Source organism: Benincasa hispida, chromosome 2, assembly GCF_009727055.1.
Source record: "Benincasa hispida cultivar B227 chromosome 2, ASM972705v1, whole genome shotgun sequence".
Classification (NCBI taxonomy): domain Eukaryota; kingdom Viridiplantae; phylum Streptophyta; class Magnoliopsida; order Cucurbitales; family Cucurbitaceae; genus Benincasa; species Benincasa hispida.
In genome coordinates, this window is record NC_052350.1 from 32,999,182 (window position 1) to 33,016,850 (window position 17,669).

Below are 17,669 nucleotides of genomic sequence, written 5' to 3' on the forward strand. Positions count from 1 at the left end.
GTCGTTTGCCTAGTCGCGTCGAATCCGCTAACTGCCTTTCATTAGTTATGCTCATGGATATTATTTGCTGATGGTGCACCTCTCTTGTTGATACACTGAAATCCGGTTGTTTTATTTTAAGAGTCCAACTGGGCTTATCACTGGCATGGTGCAAGGAACTACAAGTCTCTTAAGTAATACAGTTTACGCATTTAGTGATGCTACCACTCAGTTCAGTAAAGCTGCGAGGAAGGTATTTATCTGCATGAGGAATTTCTCTAATCGTCTTTGATTTATCAACTTTTTATTGGATGCTTCTATTTCTGCAGGGTATTGTCGCATTTACATTTGATGATCAAGCTTTTTCAAGAATTGGACAGCAGCAGCAGACAGGTGTTTCTTCACACAATGGTGGTGTCATTGGTGAAGTTTTAGAGGTACAACATTAGTATGTATACTAATAACAGATGGGTGATCTGTATGTAAACTAAGCATTATCCAATGGTTTTAACCAAGTGAAGCCCTCAGCCCTGCCCATCCCGCCCCCTCAACAATCCCTTCTGACCTCCCAGCACACCTATTAAGCATAGTCACTGATTGCAACCTAATTCTGGATTGACTTTTGACTGCAAAGGCTGCCTCTAAACCCTGATTTCGAAAAGATGAAAATAGTGTCTTGGAACACAAGAGGCCTCAAAGATAGTAATAAAAGGCTGGCCCTTGAACGATTCTTAAAGAAAATTAACCCCTCAATAGTCTTAATTCAAGAATCCAAGAAAGAAAATTTTGATGCAAGCTTTATTAAATGTATTTGGAGTTCCAAAGAGGTCGGTTGGGATTTTGTTGAATCCTTTGGTGCTTCTGCTGGTTTGTTGACATTGTGGGATACAAACATGATTTCGGTATTAGAAACCCTCAGAGGTGGATATTCCCTTTCAATAAAATGTACCACTATTTGTAAAAAGATTTGTTGGGTCACTAATGTATATGGGCCAACCGACTACAAAGAAAGAAAATTTGTGTGGGAAGAACTACTTTCTCTTGTAGCTTACTGTGAAGAGGCATGGTGCATTGGTGGTGATTTTAATATCACAAGATGGGCACATGAGAGATTCCCCTTGGGCCGAAGTACTAGAGGCATGAGAAAATTTAATGATTTCATTGAACGAACCAAGTGAAAAATCTGTTTTTTCAAACAAGAAACAACTTATCATTGATATAATGAAAAGGAGTAAATGTTGAGGGATACACATTCCGATAGAGAGAGAAAAAGAAAAAGACAAAGAAAGATGCAAAACAGCAAATACACCCATAAATAAAATTAGCCAAGAGTAAGCATTAAAAGAACAAAAGAGCTTTTTCAAAACCTTCAACAGAAAGACTTGGAGAGCTTGTAAACAAAAACTGGTATCTAATAACCAAAAGCTGCTAGCCTGCTACAACCTTCCAAAGGAAATCATGAACTGATCTTCAACCTCTTAAGAGAAAAGACCAAACAGCTTCTATAACCATGATTAAGGTTATCATCTGACGGGAAAAAACTCCAACAGGACACCTTTAATACCAGATCAGAATTCAAACTTAAAAGAGTGTAGATTAGCCAATTTATCAATAAAAAGCAAGCCTTGAACAATGGAAATTTCTATGCAGATCTATTGACTTCAAACTCGGAAAACCAGGGCTAAATAAGAACGATCACCGCCCTCAGATTCCTTCCACTGAAATAACAAACAACCGAGCCAACTCTTAGGTAAATAAAATAAAAATAAAAATCTAGACCTCTAGTAAATCAAAAAGAGAATTACATTGAGAGAATAATTGCAAGGAGCAACTAAACTGTTACTTCATTATGTAGAAATCTGTTTTAGATACATATATTTATCTGGTCAAGAATTTGATTCTCTAACTGATGTTGTACAACTGTTACTTGAAGAGTAAAAGCTCATTGATGTATTGAAGTTAGTGAGTTTGTGAAGATAGAATGCATTTTGTTAAAATTAGTGGGTGAATTAGCAGAAATTGGATAGAAGGTAGAAATTGCAACAATTTAACTAAGTTGAGGGTCTAGTTTGATGGAATTAAAAGTTTATGATGAAAATTGATCCAGCATGACAAGTTTAGAGGTAAAAATTGACTTTTTTTTTTCCTTTAGTTAATAACTCTAAAAGTGGGATTCAATTGGTTACTTCAATAGTGGAATTTATTGGGCAAAACAAACCCAGGACGCACAGGCTGGTTGAATTACTTCATATTCTGGGTACAAGAGACGATTATTTGCTAGAAGGTTGCAGTTCCATTAAATTTTCTGTCAAGGAATTATTGTATGATGTACATATTCCTTCACATGCTCTGAAACTTCCAAAAAAAGAAGTCAGCTTTTAAATTTATCATGTTCAAGCCAATTATATGCCTTGATTTCAGGGGCTCACTGGTCTTCTTCAATCACCAATCAGAGGAGCTGAGAGACATGGTCTTCCAGGGGTCTTCTCAGGTAACTCACTTCAATATTATGGTTCTCTCTGTCCCCACTGTGATTGCTAAGTATTCTTGGGGTGCAGGCATCGCATTAGGAATCACAGGACTTGTGGCAAAACCAGCTGCCAGTGTTCTAGAACTTACTGGAAGAACTGCCCAGAGCATACGAAACAGAAGTAGGCTATATCAAATGAGACCACAGCGCTTTAGAGTACGTCTTCCTCGTCCTTTGAGCCGCATGCTTCCGCTGAGGCATTTCTCCTGGGAAGAAGCGATTGGAACATCGGTACTTCTAGAGGCGGGAGGAGATGACATGAAGCTCAGTGATGAAGTTTTAGTTGCCTGCAAAGCACTTAAACTAGCTGGAAAATTTGTTGTCATCACTCAGAGTTTAATCTTAATTGTTAGCTGTGCAAGCTTAGTGGACTTGGGCAAGCCTGAATTTCGAGGCATTGCTGCTGATTCCAAATGGGTGATAGAGTCAGCTATCGGTTTGGACACTGTCATTCATGCCGATACCAATACCGATGGAACTGTCGTCCACATCGTCGGAAGCAGTTCTGATTTGTTATCAAGGCCAAATAAATCTCACCAGAAAAGAGTAAGTGGGAGTCATAGGACAGTGAGATGGACTGGTCCAACTCCTCTTCCTATTTTTGAGACAAACCTTGAACTGGAACTTAAGGAAGATGCAGAAAACCTGTTAAAGATATTGTTATCTACAATTGAATTAGCGAAAGAGCGGGGCTGGCACCGTGGTCGTCATGTTCTCCATCGATATGATGTAAAATAGGGCAATGGCTCCACTTTCGTCTTCATGTCCAAATTTTGAGAACTCTACTTGGTCCGTAGCTTTTCTTGATTGCAATTAGAAATTCTGTGTATATCATGTATAGGCGTTTACTGTAGAGATAAATTTGTAATCACATTGTAAATTGATTGTTCTATGATTACATATCTACCAATTCATCTTATTGTTTGAATAAATTTTTTTAAGGAAAATTTATTTCTTTTTGCAACTTTTTGAATGCAAAACATGCTTTTAGTGGGCCTGCCTCAATGTGCTCTGTTTTTGTGAATTTGTATACAAAAATACATATAATACATACATATACATGATTCCTTCAATTTAACAGAGCCCAACATTCTAATCTTTTTTGTTTCTATCGAGGTCTTCTGATTCCCCGCCCCCTCACACACACACTTCCAATCTCTGGATAAGCCTAAAATTTTCTACTATCTACAATCATTCTAAGTTATTGGGTACGTTTAAAAACATAAATATTCTCAGGGTGGCAAATATAACCTAACTTTGTTAACTTTTTAAGCCTATATCTTCGATCAAAGAGATTAGAGATTTGATTCCCTTGTGTCATATGTTAAACTAAAAAATTTATACAACTTTTTATTTGATATTTAAGGTATTGAATACAATAAATATGTTTTCCCTCATATATTGAGTATTAATTTGAGTGTTCAAGTTTTCTTTCAACTACATTTATCCCTAATTATTCGTATGAAATAGAACAGGGACTTAATTGATCTTCCAATGAATAATTTGTCTATGATCCAATCATGATCTAAGTTTCTCTCAAGTCTAGAGAGGTCGGCTCCATTGTTCAAATCCTGTAATTAGCACTCAATAGAACTATTCATCTACTTACCCTATATAAAGAGTGAATTTCATCTTGTGAGATTATGTCACAAGCGTCCTACAATGATCACTTTGAAGAGATTGAATTCGGCGGTGAAAGCGAGTGATCGTTTTTACCTTGATTTCGATTTAAATTAAAGTAAAAAAATGGTAGATCAAACATAAATTTAAGAAGAAAGAAGAAGAAAACTTACCTTTGAAGAACTCTTCTTCTTTCACTTCTCCCAACAAATGGATCTTCCAGCAATTCTTACTCTCATGTACAATGACACCTCCATAGAGTCTTTCTCATTATGACTTTGGCAAAGATTAACTTGTGGGAACCTCTCGAGAGATGAAGGAAATTTGGTAGGGAAGAATTTTTTTATTCAAAGAACCTAAGTTATGAGATCAAGAGAGAAGCGAGGCAAAAGAAACATTTTTTTTTGCTGAGAAGAACTCACCCACATTGAAGAACCGAGACCCTCTCTGTATAACTTTCCATTTTCTCTCTCCCACTCCCGATAAGGGAGTTATTTAATTAAGTTATGAATCTCATTTCCATTAGTTTTAACCTATAGTTATGAATCTTATTTACATTAATTTTAACCTATAATTTTAATATAAATTTTATTCATATTAATTCGTTATTTTTATTACATTCAAATACATTATATCTCCCATATTATATCTACATACATTATATTAATTGTATCATATGCAATTAACATATTATTCCCTAAATTAATTTGAATACTTGAAATTATTCTTTCAATATATTGGTTCTTGTTAATCTGTTGTGAGCTAGCAAAGAGATTTAATAGATCTATAGATTATAAGCTCCAATAATCTGAGTTTAATTAATTAGACTCAATCGACATTAACTATGGGCCAAACCACTATAGATTCATAATTGCGCCGTAGAAAATATTGCACCCATGGATATAACCATTACATATAATTCGATCATTTACGAGTTATTCATAATTACATCTGAGTAAAATATACGGTTTACCTTTAGAATTACCTATTGATTCTTAAGTACCACTAATCCTCTAATGAACAACTTGTTTATGGTCCAACCATAAAGTCGCTCTCGGGCCAATGAAAGGGTGGGGTCTCATTGTTCAAGTTCTAGAGTCAACACGTAAGAGAATTATTCATCTACTTATCCAATACAGGAATGAGTGAATTCCATTTTCTGAAATTATGTTCCTAGCTCACTATTCGGTCAAGTCCCCAAAATGGTAGGCTTATTAAGTCGGCATCTTGGGTCACTCTGACCCATGCAAATTAAAGGACAAATCCTAATAGGCAGGAGTTCGTAACTCACCCAGGATTCAGATCGAGTTACATATGATCACCCTATGAAATATTAATCTCTTGAATTATCAGAGTTATAAAGAGAGATTGATTATGTTGCTTGGTTTCAATCTTTGTACCACTATTATTTAATAAAGTGTGATAGAATAATTCATATCTGAAACAACTTTTAGATCTATAAGGATATTTTATGGCTACATAAATTATTTGTATTGCTTTACGAGCAAAAACAATTTTTTATATACTATTTTATACCATTTAGGATAACTTAATCTCAACATAGATTTCTCTAAATCTCCGTAAAGTTTAGTGTATCTAGTGAAAGATAGAATATTTAACTCCATACACATAAATTTTCATCATCCATAAATATCTTGAAAACATCAATCATTTTGTAATCAATGGTCATACCATTTTGCATATTAATTTTCTACTAAGAGAAGATAATTAATCATTTGTCCTCAACACTTGAGGTATCTTAGGACACTCTTCCATAGATTTTATGAATTTCACTTTAGGAAATCTACAAATTAAGATCGAGATGGAGTACAGACTCTATCTCAAAATCTATGACTTTAATATACTGATTCTTGTCAACATTTCTTAACTTGTATGAAAAAATTGAATTCCTATAAGTCATTGTAAGGACTCAGTCATCTCATAGCTCTCCTACTACGGTTGAGGACAATAAGCCTTAACTTTAGCTTGTCATTTAATACAACAACTATGACTTCAATTAAATCATTGTGAAGGTTGAGTCATCTCATAACTCTCCCACTACGAAAAAGACTTATCTAGTTGACAATTAGTATTCATTTTACTTTCAAATGTAATAAAATGATTAACAACACTTGTTAACTATTAAATGAATTTACTTGGAATTAACTCATCAACACTATTGAACCTTATTATATATTAGTAATGAATGAAGATTTCATGAAGCATGACATTACCTTAGGTTAATTTATAAATGTTATAATTAACTGAAGTATGTCAAGCATGCAATGGTTGTTTTTAATTGTTTCATTTATTTATAATTGTTATAACCAAACGGAATTATAATTAAAATCAATAATTAAGAGTTGCATGCAAACCTTAGGTTATAATCATTTTTAAAAATTGTTTTAAAATATGATTGAGATAGACTTAAGATCACAGTTCTAATGAGATTAGAAATCTAAGTTTAATCTTTTAACCAGTTTAATAGGATTAAATTGATTCTTAATAAAAGATTAAATATGTAATAAATGTATCTATAAGGACTTTTTGGCTAAGGCAGATTCTGGCTAGGCTGAGGTACTTAAGTTGATGGAAACGTTGCACCCCTACCTGGGAACCTACCTGGAAAGGTGAATTAGATAGATTTGTTACATACATGCAAATTTGATCAAAGTCTATTAAAGAGTTTAATGAGACTTTAATCAAAATTATTTAATTATCAAAGACAAGAGTTGTTTTTTAGCAAATTAAACAAACACTTAGATAAAATAAGTAGCTAGATTTTTCCTAAGTTAATTAACCCTAGGTAGAACACTCAGTTGGAGGAAAAATGGGGTATATAATACTTCATTTTAACCTCTACACGTTTCTATAAGTTCACACCATGAGATCTACTCTTGGCCTCGAGACATGATGGTTGTCCCCCTACGGGTGGCATTTGGGTAAGTCAATAACAAGGTGAATGGAGAGAGTGTTTATAGTAAATGGGAGTTGGACATGTGACAGCACATCCCTCAGTCTCTCTCATTAGGTTAAATAAAGTTTCATGCATCGCCTTGTGGCGTCGTGGGCTGTCTCTTATACACATCTAGATGTGTATAAGAGACAGACGTGAGATCATAAAGTCTTTGAGGGGAATGTTCGGACAACCGTCTGCACAGCTTAGGCATGATGCTCTAAAACACATCTTCAATGCTCGTATGCAAGAAGAGGCATCTATTTGAGAACATGTTCTCAACATGATGGTCCACTTTGACGTGGCAGAGATGAATGAGTCGAGCATCGATGAAGCCAGTTAAGTTAGCATCATACTAGACTCTTTATCTGAAAGTTTCCTATATTTCCATAGCAATGTTGTTTTGAATAGAATTAACAACAACCTGACCACTCTACTCAATGAGCTACAAACCTTCCAGTCCTTTTTGAAAAGCAAGAAGCAGAAGTGTGAAGCAAATGTTGCTTCATTTTCTAAAAAGTTCCATAAAGGTTTTACCTCTGGAACTACGTTTGTACCTTCTTCCTCCAACACCAAAAAGTGGAAGAAGAAGAAGGGTGGAAAGGGGAAGGCTAACCTCGTAGTTGCTGCTCATAAAGGTAGACAATCCATCAAGGCTGACAAAGAAAAATGTTTCCATTGCAACTAAGATGGTCATTGGAAAAGGAACTGCCTCAAATATTTGGCAGAAAAGAAGAATGCCAAAGAAGGTAAATATGATTTGCTTGTATTGGAAACTCGTTTAGTGAAGAATGATGATTCTGCCTGGATTATTGACTCCGGGGCCACTAACCATGTTTGTTCTTCATTTCAGGTAATTAGTTCCTAGCGGCAACTAGATGCTGGTGAGATGACAATCCGAGTTGGAACTGGGCACATGGTCTCGGTTGTGGTAGTGGGAGGTCTCCAGTTGACTTTACAGAACAAATTTCTTGTTTTAAAAGATGTATATATAGTTCCTGATTTAAAAATGAACTTAGTTTCTGTAAAGTGTTTGCTTGAATAATGTTATAATATCAACTTTCTTTCTAATAAAGCGTTTATTTCTAAGAATGATGTTGATATTTGTTCTGCAAAACTGGAAAATAATCTTTATATGCTAAGACCGTTAGCAACTAATGCCCTCCATAACACTGGGTTGTTTAAAACTACAGTAACTCAACATAAAAGACTTAAAATTTCTCCCAAGGAAAATGCCCAACTTTGGCACCTAAGACTAGGACACATCAATCTCAATAGGATTGAGAGATTGGTGAAGAATGGACTTCTAAGCGAGTTAAAAGGAAATTCTTTACTTGTGTGTGAGTCATGTCTTGAAGGCAAGATGACTAAGAGACCTTTTACTAGAAAATATCACAAGGCCAAAGAACCTTTAGAGCTAATACATCCAGACCTCTATGGTCTGATGAATGTAAAAGCTATGGAAGGTTATGAATATTTCATCACTTTTACTGATGATTATTCAAGATATGGGTACATTTCTTTAATGCAACATAAGTCTGAATCCTTTAAAAAGTTCAAAGAATTCAAGGTTGAAGTTATAAATGCATTAAATAGAACGATTAAAACATTTCAATTTGATCGAGGTGGAGAGTTTATGAATTTAACATTCCAGAACTATATGATAAATCATGGAATTGTATCCCAACTCTCAGCACCTGGTACACCTCAGTAAAATTGTGTATTAGAAAGGAGAAATTGAACCCTATTGGACATGGTTCGATCTATGATGAGTTACTCTTCCTTACCTGACTCGTTTTGGGGTTATGCAGTAGAGACTACAGCATACATCCTGAACTACGTTCCTTCCAAGAGTGTTGCCAGACACCTTTGAAGTTATGGAATGGTCGTAAAGCTAGTTTACATCATTTCAGAATATGGAGTTGCCCAGCACATGTGCTTGAGGCTAATCCTAAGAAATTGGAACCACGTTCAAGATTGTGCCTATTTGTAGGCTACCCCAAAGGAACGAGAGGCGGTTACTTCTTTTATCCTAAAGAAAACAAAGTATTTGTATCGACAAATGCTACTTTCCTTGAAGAATACCACATAAGAGATCACAGGCCTAGAAGTAAGATTGTGGTTAACGAGATTTCCAAAGAAACTACTGAATCTTCAACAAGAGTTGTTGAAAAACCTAGTATCTCAATAAGAGTTATTGAAGTAGGATCATCTAGTAGGCCAACTCCACCTCAAGTATTAAGGGAATCTCGATGTAATGGGAGGGTTGCAAACCCACCTATTTGATATATGGGTTTAACTGAAATCCTAGCTATGGTAGCTGATGGCAAAGTTGAGGATCCATTATATTACAAGAAAGCAATTGAGGATATTGACAAAGATGAATGAATCAAAGCGATGAATCTCAAAATGGAGTCTATATACTTCAATTTCGTATCGTATCTTGTGGATCCACCTGATAGGGTTAAACCTATAGGTTGTAAATAGATCTACAAGAGGAAAGGAGGTGCTGATGGGAAGGTGCAAACCTTCAAGGCTAGACTGGTGGCAAAGGGTTATACCAAGGTTGAGGGAGTTGACTATGAAGAGACTTTCACGCCTGTTGCCATGCTTAAGTCTATCCGGATCCTTCTATCCATTTCCTCATATTATGACTATGATATTTGGAAAATGGATGTCAAGACTGCTTTTCTGAATGGCAATCTTGAGGAGACCATTTACATGGTGCATGCCGAGGTATTCATAACCTAAGGTCAAGAGCAAAAGGTTTACAAGCTTAATTAATCCATTTATGAACTGAAGCAAACTTCTTGATCATGGAACATAAGGTTTGATACTACGATCAAATCTTATGGTTTTGATCAAAACGTTGATAAGCCTTGTGTATACAAGAAGATCATCAACAGTTCAGTAGTTTTTCTAGTATTATATGTAGATGATATCCTACTCATTGGAAATGACGTAGGTTTACTGACTGCAGTTAAGAACTGGCTAGTGACCCAATTCCAAATGAAAGATTTGGGAGAGGTTCAGTTTGTTCTGGGTATTCAGATCTTTAGAGATCGAAAGAACAAAATGCTAGCTCTGTCTCAGATATCGTATATTAACCAGATGCTTGTCAAATATTCGATGCAGAACTCCAAGACGGGGCTTATTTCCTTTCAGGCACGAAGTTACATTGTCTAAGGAATAGTGTCCTAAGACATCTCAAGAGGTTGAGGAGATGAGACGGATCCCCTATGCATCTACTGTGAGCAGCTTGATGTATGTGATTTTATGTACTAGACCTAACATCTGCTATGCAGTGGGAATAGTCAGTAGATATCAATCTAATCCAGGATTAGATCATTGGACCATCATTAAAAACATGCTCAAGTATCTACAGAGAACGAGGGACTACATCCTTTTGTATGATTCTAAGGATTTGATTCTTACAGGATACACGAACTCTGATTTTTAGACTGATAAGGATTCTAGAAAATCCTCATCAAGATTAGCGTTCACCCTTAATAGAGGGACGGTAGTATGCAAAAGCACCAAGCAAGGGTGCATCGCTGACTCCACCATGGAGGCTAAGTATGTAGCGTCTTGTAAAGCTACTAAGCAAGCCGTTTGGCTCAGAAAATTCTTAACTGATCTAAAAGTTGTTCCAGACATGTCAAAGCCCATCACACTTTATTGTGATAGTAGTGGTGATATGACTAATTACCGAGAGCCTAGGAGTCACAAGCGCGACAAGCATATAGAGCGGAAGTATCATCTCATCCGAAAGATTGTGCATCGAGGGGACGTGATTATCATGTAGATAGCTTCGGAGCACAACGTTGTTGATCCGCTTACAAAGGTCCTCACGACTATAGTATTTGAGGATCATCTGCAGAGTATGGGTCTATGAGACAGGCCACATCTAGACTAGGGCAATTGGGAGATTTGTACAAGGCACGTGTTATGCCCTAGTTTATTATTTGTGTACTTTGTTTTTAGACTATATTGTACACCCTAATAGTTTTAGGTCAAGTAGGAGATTGTTGGGGTTGATGCCCTAAATCTCGTAGGGTTCTATAGTTTGTAAACATTATTGAACAAACTCATTGTGTACTTAATAAAATATATGATATTTTATTCATTGTCTATAAAATATATGATATTTTAGTTGCATTAACCACAAACCAATAAACTAACATCCAAGGTTATCTTTGTAACTTGAACATGTATGTAGAGACATACGGTTGAATCTTGTTTAAGTGATAACCTAAATGGTCTGTAGTAGATGGATAAGGTTGGGTACCTTATTGATAAAAGGCAGAAATGCACATTATTACAGCGCAAAGATGTAAAACAATGTAGGTATGTTATTGTAAAATTATGCAAAATCGTGTCCAAAGACATTAAGTTGAGAATATTGCAATCGCATGCACCCATTGCATTAAAGCAGCTAATTTACTTATTTTGTGCAGGAAAATGCATTGGTGCAAAGCAAATTGCGATCCAAGGAATTCGACACTCGAGCGCATTAGAAGATTGCGACCGCAAAGTCATGTGATCGTATGCGCTCGCGAAAATTTGCTCAAGAAGGTGGCCGCATAAAGACGGTGCATCAAGGTGAAAGCATAATAAATCATGATGGGATGGAAAGCTGACGACGGTCGAATCCGAATTTAGTTGACAAGCCGTTAACGACACACTATAGCAAGTACATTTAACTTTTCGATGACCATTAATCGGCGCATCAGACAGAGATTTAATGACCTCCCATCATTTCAATCATTTGAGAGAAAAGCTTCTTCACCTTAAGCTCTATAAATACCAAAGGCCACCTTCGTTAAAGGAGTTCATTCGGAAATAGTGGGAGTTCAAAATATATATAGTTTGCCATATATACAGAAGATAGAATATACAATTAGTTAGCCGTTAGTCTGTAGTTGTTCATATACTTAGAGACTATGGCTGTCTCTTATACACATCTAGATGTGTATAAGAGACAGGCATAAGCAAGAGATAGAGACTTAGAGATAAGTTCTGTTTGCTATTATGCATCGCATGCACCCTAGAAATAGGATATGATAGTATGCGGTCACCTTGTGTATGTACTGTCTCTTATACACATCTAGATGTGTATAAGAGACAGCCCTTCACATTTCGCATGAGTAGCTAAATTTATGAATGGGTTGAGAAGCACTTAGCTAGCATGACCTAAGATCTTCATTTTATGTGAATGTATGAGTCCTTCATTCTTTAGAGATACTTGAGAGAGAAGTCTAAAGAAAGAACCTAGACTTGAGAGAGTCAGGTTAGAATCTAGGCTTGAGAGAGTCAGATTAGAACTGCATAAGCAAGAGATAGAGACTTAGAGATAAGTTCTGTTTGCTATTATGCATCGCATGCACCCTAGAAATAGGATATGATAGTATGCGGTCACCTTGTGTATGTATGTGTCATTCATCATCGCATAGACAAGAATAGAGACTTAGACATAAGTCCTGTCAACATTATCGTATACATCGCATGCGTCCTAGAATTAGGAACTATGGCATTTGCATTGAGAGATGACATGTTGTTGTGTGTGTGTAGCATGATCGCCTAACTTGAACGCAATCTTAGGAAGTGTTAGCTAAATCCCTTCTCAACCCATTCCCCGCATACTCATTGTAACTTTCACTGTCATCAACTCTTTACTCAATTCTACCGCATAGGATATTTACTTAAAAACAACACATCAACCAACTTATTTGTTTTTGTCACCGCAAAGGAATCAAAATTTACCAACACATAGTATCTCAATAGTCCCTGTGTTCGACCCTAAACTTACCAGGAAACCTAGTAAAATTTATACTTGGGTTTTACTAGGAAAACTTGCATGTGCAATGCATAAACCATCATCACAGTTATATAACATTATTTCATCACATTTACAATGCATCAAGTTTTTGGCGTCGTTGCCAGGGACTACTGTAGTACATATTGCGCTAACAGTAACTTTTTTATTTTCTTTGCAGCTTTCCATCTCTGTACACTGCCTCTCCTTTGGTAAGGAAAAAAGCGGGCATCGTATGAGTGAAGGACAAGTTCCTGAGCCTAACTACAACCCAGAGATTCAAAGAGTGTTCAGAAGAAGAAAAATAAACAACCACCGACAAGCTGCAGTGGGTTCAACCACGGAGAAACTGACCATTACCTAGGAAAAGGAAAACATTTGAAAACAGTGAGTTGGTTGCCCAGTGAGTGACTCATAGAAATATAGTTCTTCTCAAGCCTTTCATATGCATTATTGTAAACAAATAAACATGCTGGAAATAATCTCAAACAACTTACATAGTATCATACATTAATCATAGCGTCATAATGATCATACTGTCAAACCTTAGTTGAGAACGAGCATTCGTAGCTGAAGCTCCCAACGTCCAATCATGGCTGTGAGACCCATACTTCGGTCCCATTATAAAGACTGTGGCCAGGAGACCCATACTTCGGCCTCTCATATAGAACTACCTACGTGCATGTGTAGTATACTAAGTACCGTCAACATCTTAGGTATTTCCTTGGACGTTGGTGTATACTAAGTACCGTCAACATCTTAGGTACTTCCTTGGAGTATACTAAGTACCGTCAACATTCTATATCTTCGGTATTCGGTTTATTAGAATCGTAATGTTAATAGAAAATTTGAGTATCATAAGCTTTAGGCATCTAGCTTTCGCCATAAGAGCATTATTACAATTCAACATGCATGCTTCACGAATTATAAGCATGTAGTTTGCAATACTCTTTAATTCAATCTTAACATGCACTAGAATTAGTAAAACTCATTTAAATAACTAAAAACATCATGCTTAAGAAATGCCATGAACCCTTTAACACATAAGTATAAACTTTAGTTGCTTGGAAAACCCATGCATGCTAGCATGAAATTCATTTGGAACGCATGTTCCTTTTATATACAAATTTTTGAAAACATTTAGTCACTCACGGATCTTTAGGCTTAATTTTTTCCTAAGCTTGGTAGGCCTCTCCAATGGCGTAGTTGCCTACACATAAAAGAATAAGTGTTTAGTTGTCACTTTAGTCTCCCTTTTGAGACTACTCTTTTAACCAAGCTCATACTTAGCAAGAGGTTGTCTATTCGTCCAAAATTTCAAGATTCAATTTCTAACATCAATAACTTGAAACCTAGAATTCATTTTAAGAAAGTTCCTTTTCCAAACATGCTCAGAATTTTGCTAACAACATGACCTCAAAGTTTCAGCATAAAACTCCTTATGGTTTAACCTAGGCCTTCAAATCTCTCCCGAAAGCCCTAAACCGTAACTCCCTACTTGAACAAAGATTCTAGGTTTAACATCCCAAAATATGTAACTCGAACCCCAGATCTTATCTTGCAAAAGTTCCTTCTACAAACTTACTTGAAATGGTATTAACAATAATACCTTAAAATTTTAGCTTCAAAATCTACGTGGTTCGGTCTAGATCTATGATTCTTCGTCGAGTGCCCAGAAACGCCTGAAAACAAACCTTCGACTCTTCCTTCCTTCTTCGACCCTCTTTCCTGTAGTTTGTAAACATTTGTATGAACAAAGTCTTTATGATGTAATAATATGAGATATTTTATTCACTACAGTCTATGAAATATGAGTTATTTTAGTTGCATTAACCATAAACTAGTAAACTAAGATCCCTAGTCGTCGTTGTAACTTAAGTATGTATGTGGAGACATACAAGTGGATCGTATTTTAAGTGATAACCTAAATGGTCTGTAGTATATGGATAAAAGAGGGAAACCTTATCCTGGTGACACTACGAGTGTGGCCCGCTTTGTAGATGTTACAAGTGTTGTAAAGTGCTACAAATGGTCTGATCTTGACCATTCAGGTATTGGACATGCAAACGGGGATGCTCTATATAAAGAAGTTTGTATAAGACCGGACCACGAAATGTTTAGTCTTGTTATATAACGCCGTTCATGATAGCGACTTTTATTTCACTAGGATGACCATAGGTAACATGACCTTAATCCTGACTGAGTTATGAACTCCTGCCTATGAAAGCAGTCCTTTGATTTGCATGGGTGCTAGTTGCCATATTGCCAACTCAAACCTACCACTTTGGGGTTTCGTCTGATTAGGAAGCTAAGAACTTAGCTACACAAGATGGAATTCACTTCTTCCCCGAAGCAGAGATAAGTAGATTAATTGCTCCTTTAAGGGTTAATTCCGGGACTTGAACAATGTGGCACCACACCTTCTCTTGGCCCGAGAAGGGTTCATTCATAGTAGGACTATGACATATTGTTCATTAGAGGAATCAGTTGTACTTAAAGAGTTAGACGTAACTACAGGGGTAAAATAGTAAATTGGCCCAGTTGTACTTACCAGCTATTTGTGAAAGCTCATTGTATTGTTGATTGGTTATATCCGATGGACACAGAAGTATATCTGTAGTGTGAAGAATGCAGCTATCAGTCTTTAGTGCAGTGCCCGACAGTTAACGGATGGTGGATATTGTGATTAAAGAGTTTAGTCAGTTATTCACGTACCGTTGGAGCTTCAAGCTACAAGTTCATAAGGTCCCCTTGGTAGCTCAATGGATTAATGTTGAAAATCAGTTTTTGGGTTAGTTTGAAGTATTCAAATTAACAAGAAGGAATTTGATTATATATGATATTGCATGAGATGTGATATTAAAACTATAAGTTATAAATATAATATGATAAATTAGTTATTATATTTATTTATAACAAAATAATTATGAGGTAATTGTTGTGAGTTATCTTTTTCTCTATAACCGATTTAATGGGAAGTTATAATCAATTTTGATAGCTAATGGATAAAATGAAAAGATGTTTTCATTTTTTCATAATCGATCGCACATAAAGTAAAGGATATACAATAACCTTGAGAGAGTAAATGATCAAGCATCGAGTTTGCTAGACGATAGCTCATCGCTACTCAACGATCGAGTATCCAAGTCTATACGATAGACTTTCTCATTCTCGCACATACTAGATCGTTTACTCGATCGTATAATTCTTCCTTCCCTCTACCAAATCCATACAGGGCCTACACCTCCTCGATTCTCACGCTGAGAATACCAAGGTAGCTTGTTGGTAGTGTCGAGTTTATTGTTCGAGGGTCGAGGATCGAGTGTTACTCGATTGTGTTCGAGGATTTTCCAAAGGCGTGTTGTGTTCATCCTGTTGATCGTCTTGCTGGTGTTAATCGAGGAAATACAAGAAGAAAGGTTCGTCAAAAGTATGGTTCACTTGATCCCTTTGTTTATAATCCTTGAAGCATGCTGTAATTTACTTGATGCATAACTATTTTGTGTTCGATTGTAAATGTTATTGTTCATTCACAATGGGATTTGGAACGATCTGCTTCCGCTCATTGGTTCTTTTGTTTAAGAGTCCTCCAATTGGTATCAGAGCCAAGTTATTCTAATATTCTAAATTCCATTGATGTATTGAATTACATTTGAAGACTTGGTGGGTTTTTTGTTTCTACAGTGCGTTTAAGTATAGATGTAGTTATGGATGTGAATTGATGGATGTTTCGGGATGATTGCCTCTGGTTTTAAAGCTTTCTTTACTTTTCAAGATAATTTGTAAAGGGCACTTTTGTTTTTGGGCATAATGACTTCGATATTGAGTCTGTATTCAAAGTGTTTCTGTAAGAGTCGTTCGTGATGAAGCTTCAATGCATGGAGATGTCGTTCTCGTCGAGGAAGAAGACCAAAGGTATTGAAGGATCTCATATCGAGAGTCCCATGAGCGGGCTTAGATCGCTCCGATTTCACAGTGACTGAAACACAAACGACATACATTCCAAACATACAGTTATGAATATAAAACTTATTATCGGCATGCTCAAAATACAAAAAATAACAAGGAAAAAGGTTCATACCAAATGAAGACTGTCTTCTTATGTCTAAACCCTCAGCAGCGGAAAACCTTCAACCGATCTACCGACACCCGGCGAGTCTATCGACTACAACAACACGATCCGAACGTACACAAACAATGTCACGGGGACAACACCACCGCAAGAGAAACCCGGGTATCCTCGGCATCAAAAACCCAAAGAGTGGGCTCTGGTAAGTTTGGTAGAGGATGGAGGAGAAGACTTCGTGTAAACGATAAGCAAGTGGGAGATAAACTCTGCTATCGTATAGCGGAAATGCTTATCGTATAGTAGAGCTACACGATCGTTTAGGAAAGATGTATACGATCGTTTAGAGAACGTGTGAAGTAGACGATCCTTTAGACGAACGAGCGTCTATCGTATAGGCTCTCGCAATCGCTCTTTCATGGATTCTTTTGGGTGTGGGCTCCGAATGCACGAATGAATGAATAAAATGAAAACTATTTTCACTACTTTAACCCATCGGTTACCATAACCTTCGCAGCCCCACTTCCCACGTCCGAATGTGGATCAATCGGTTAATTATCAAATAATTAATCAATTAATTTAATTAATAAATATAATCATATTATATTTATATCCTATAGTTTGATATCATTTATCTACTATAGTATTTTCTCCTCTACTTGATATAAATAATATTTATATCTAATTTCCTCCAAAAATAATG

General features: G+C 36.3%; 1 protein-coding gene across 3 annotated transcripts in view; it reads left to right on the forward strand.

Moving 5' to 3' along the window:
* Nucleotides 1-3,473, forward strand: part of LOC120071354 — a 118,739-nt gene extending 115,266 nt beyond the window's left edge. For all 3 annotated transcript variants that reach the window (XM_039023581.1, XM_039023582.1, XM_039023584.1), the window contains 4 exons: nucleotides 122-232; nucleotides 309-416; nucleotides 2,401-2,470; nucleotides 2,538-3,473. In XM_039023581.1, coding sequence (XP_038879509.1) covers nucleotides 122-232; nucleotides 309-416; nucleotides 2,401-2,470; nucleotides 2,538-3,247 — 999 coding nt within the window. In that variant the 3' untranslated portion in view covers nucleotides 3,248-3,473. The remainder of the gene's footprint in view (nucleotides 1-121; nucleotides 233-308; nucleotides 417-2,400; nucleotides 2,471-2,537) is intronic.
* Nucleotides 3,474-17,669: the final 14,196 nt, after the last annotated feature.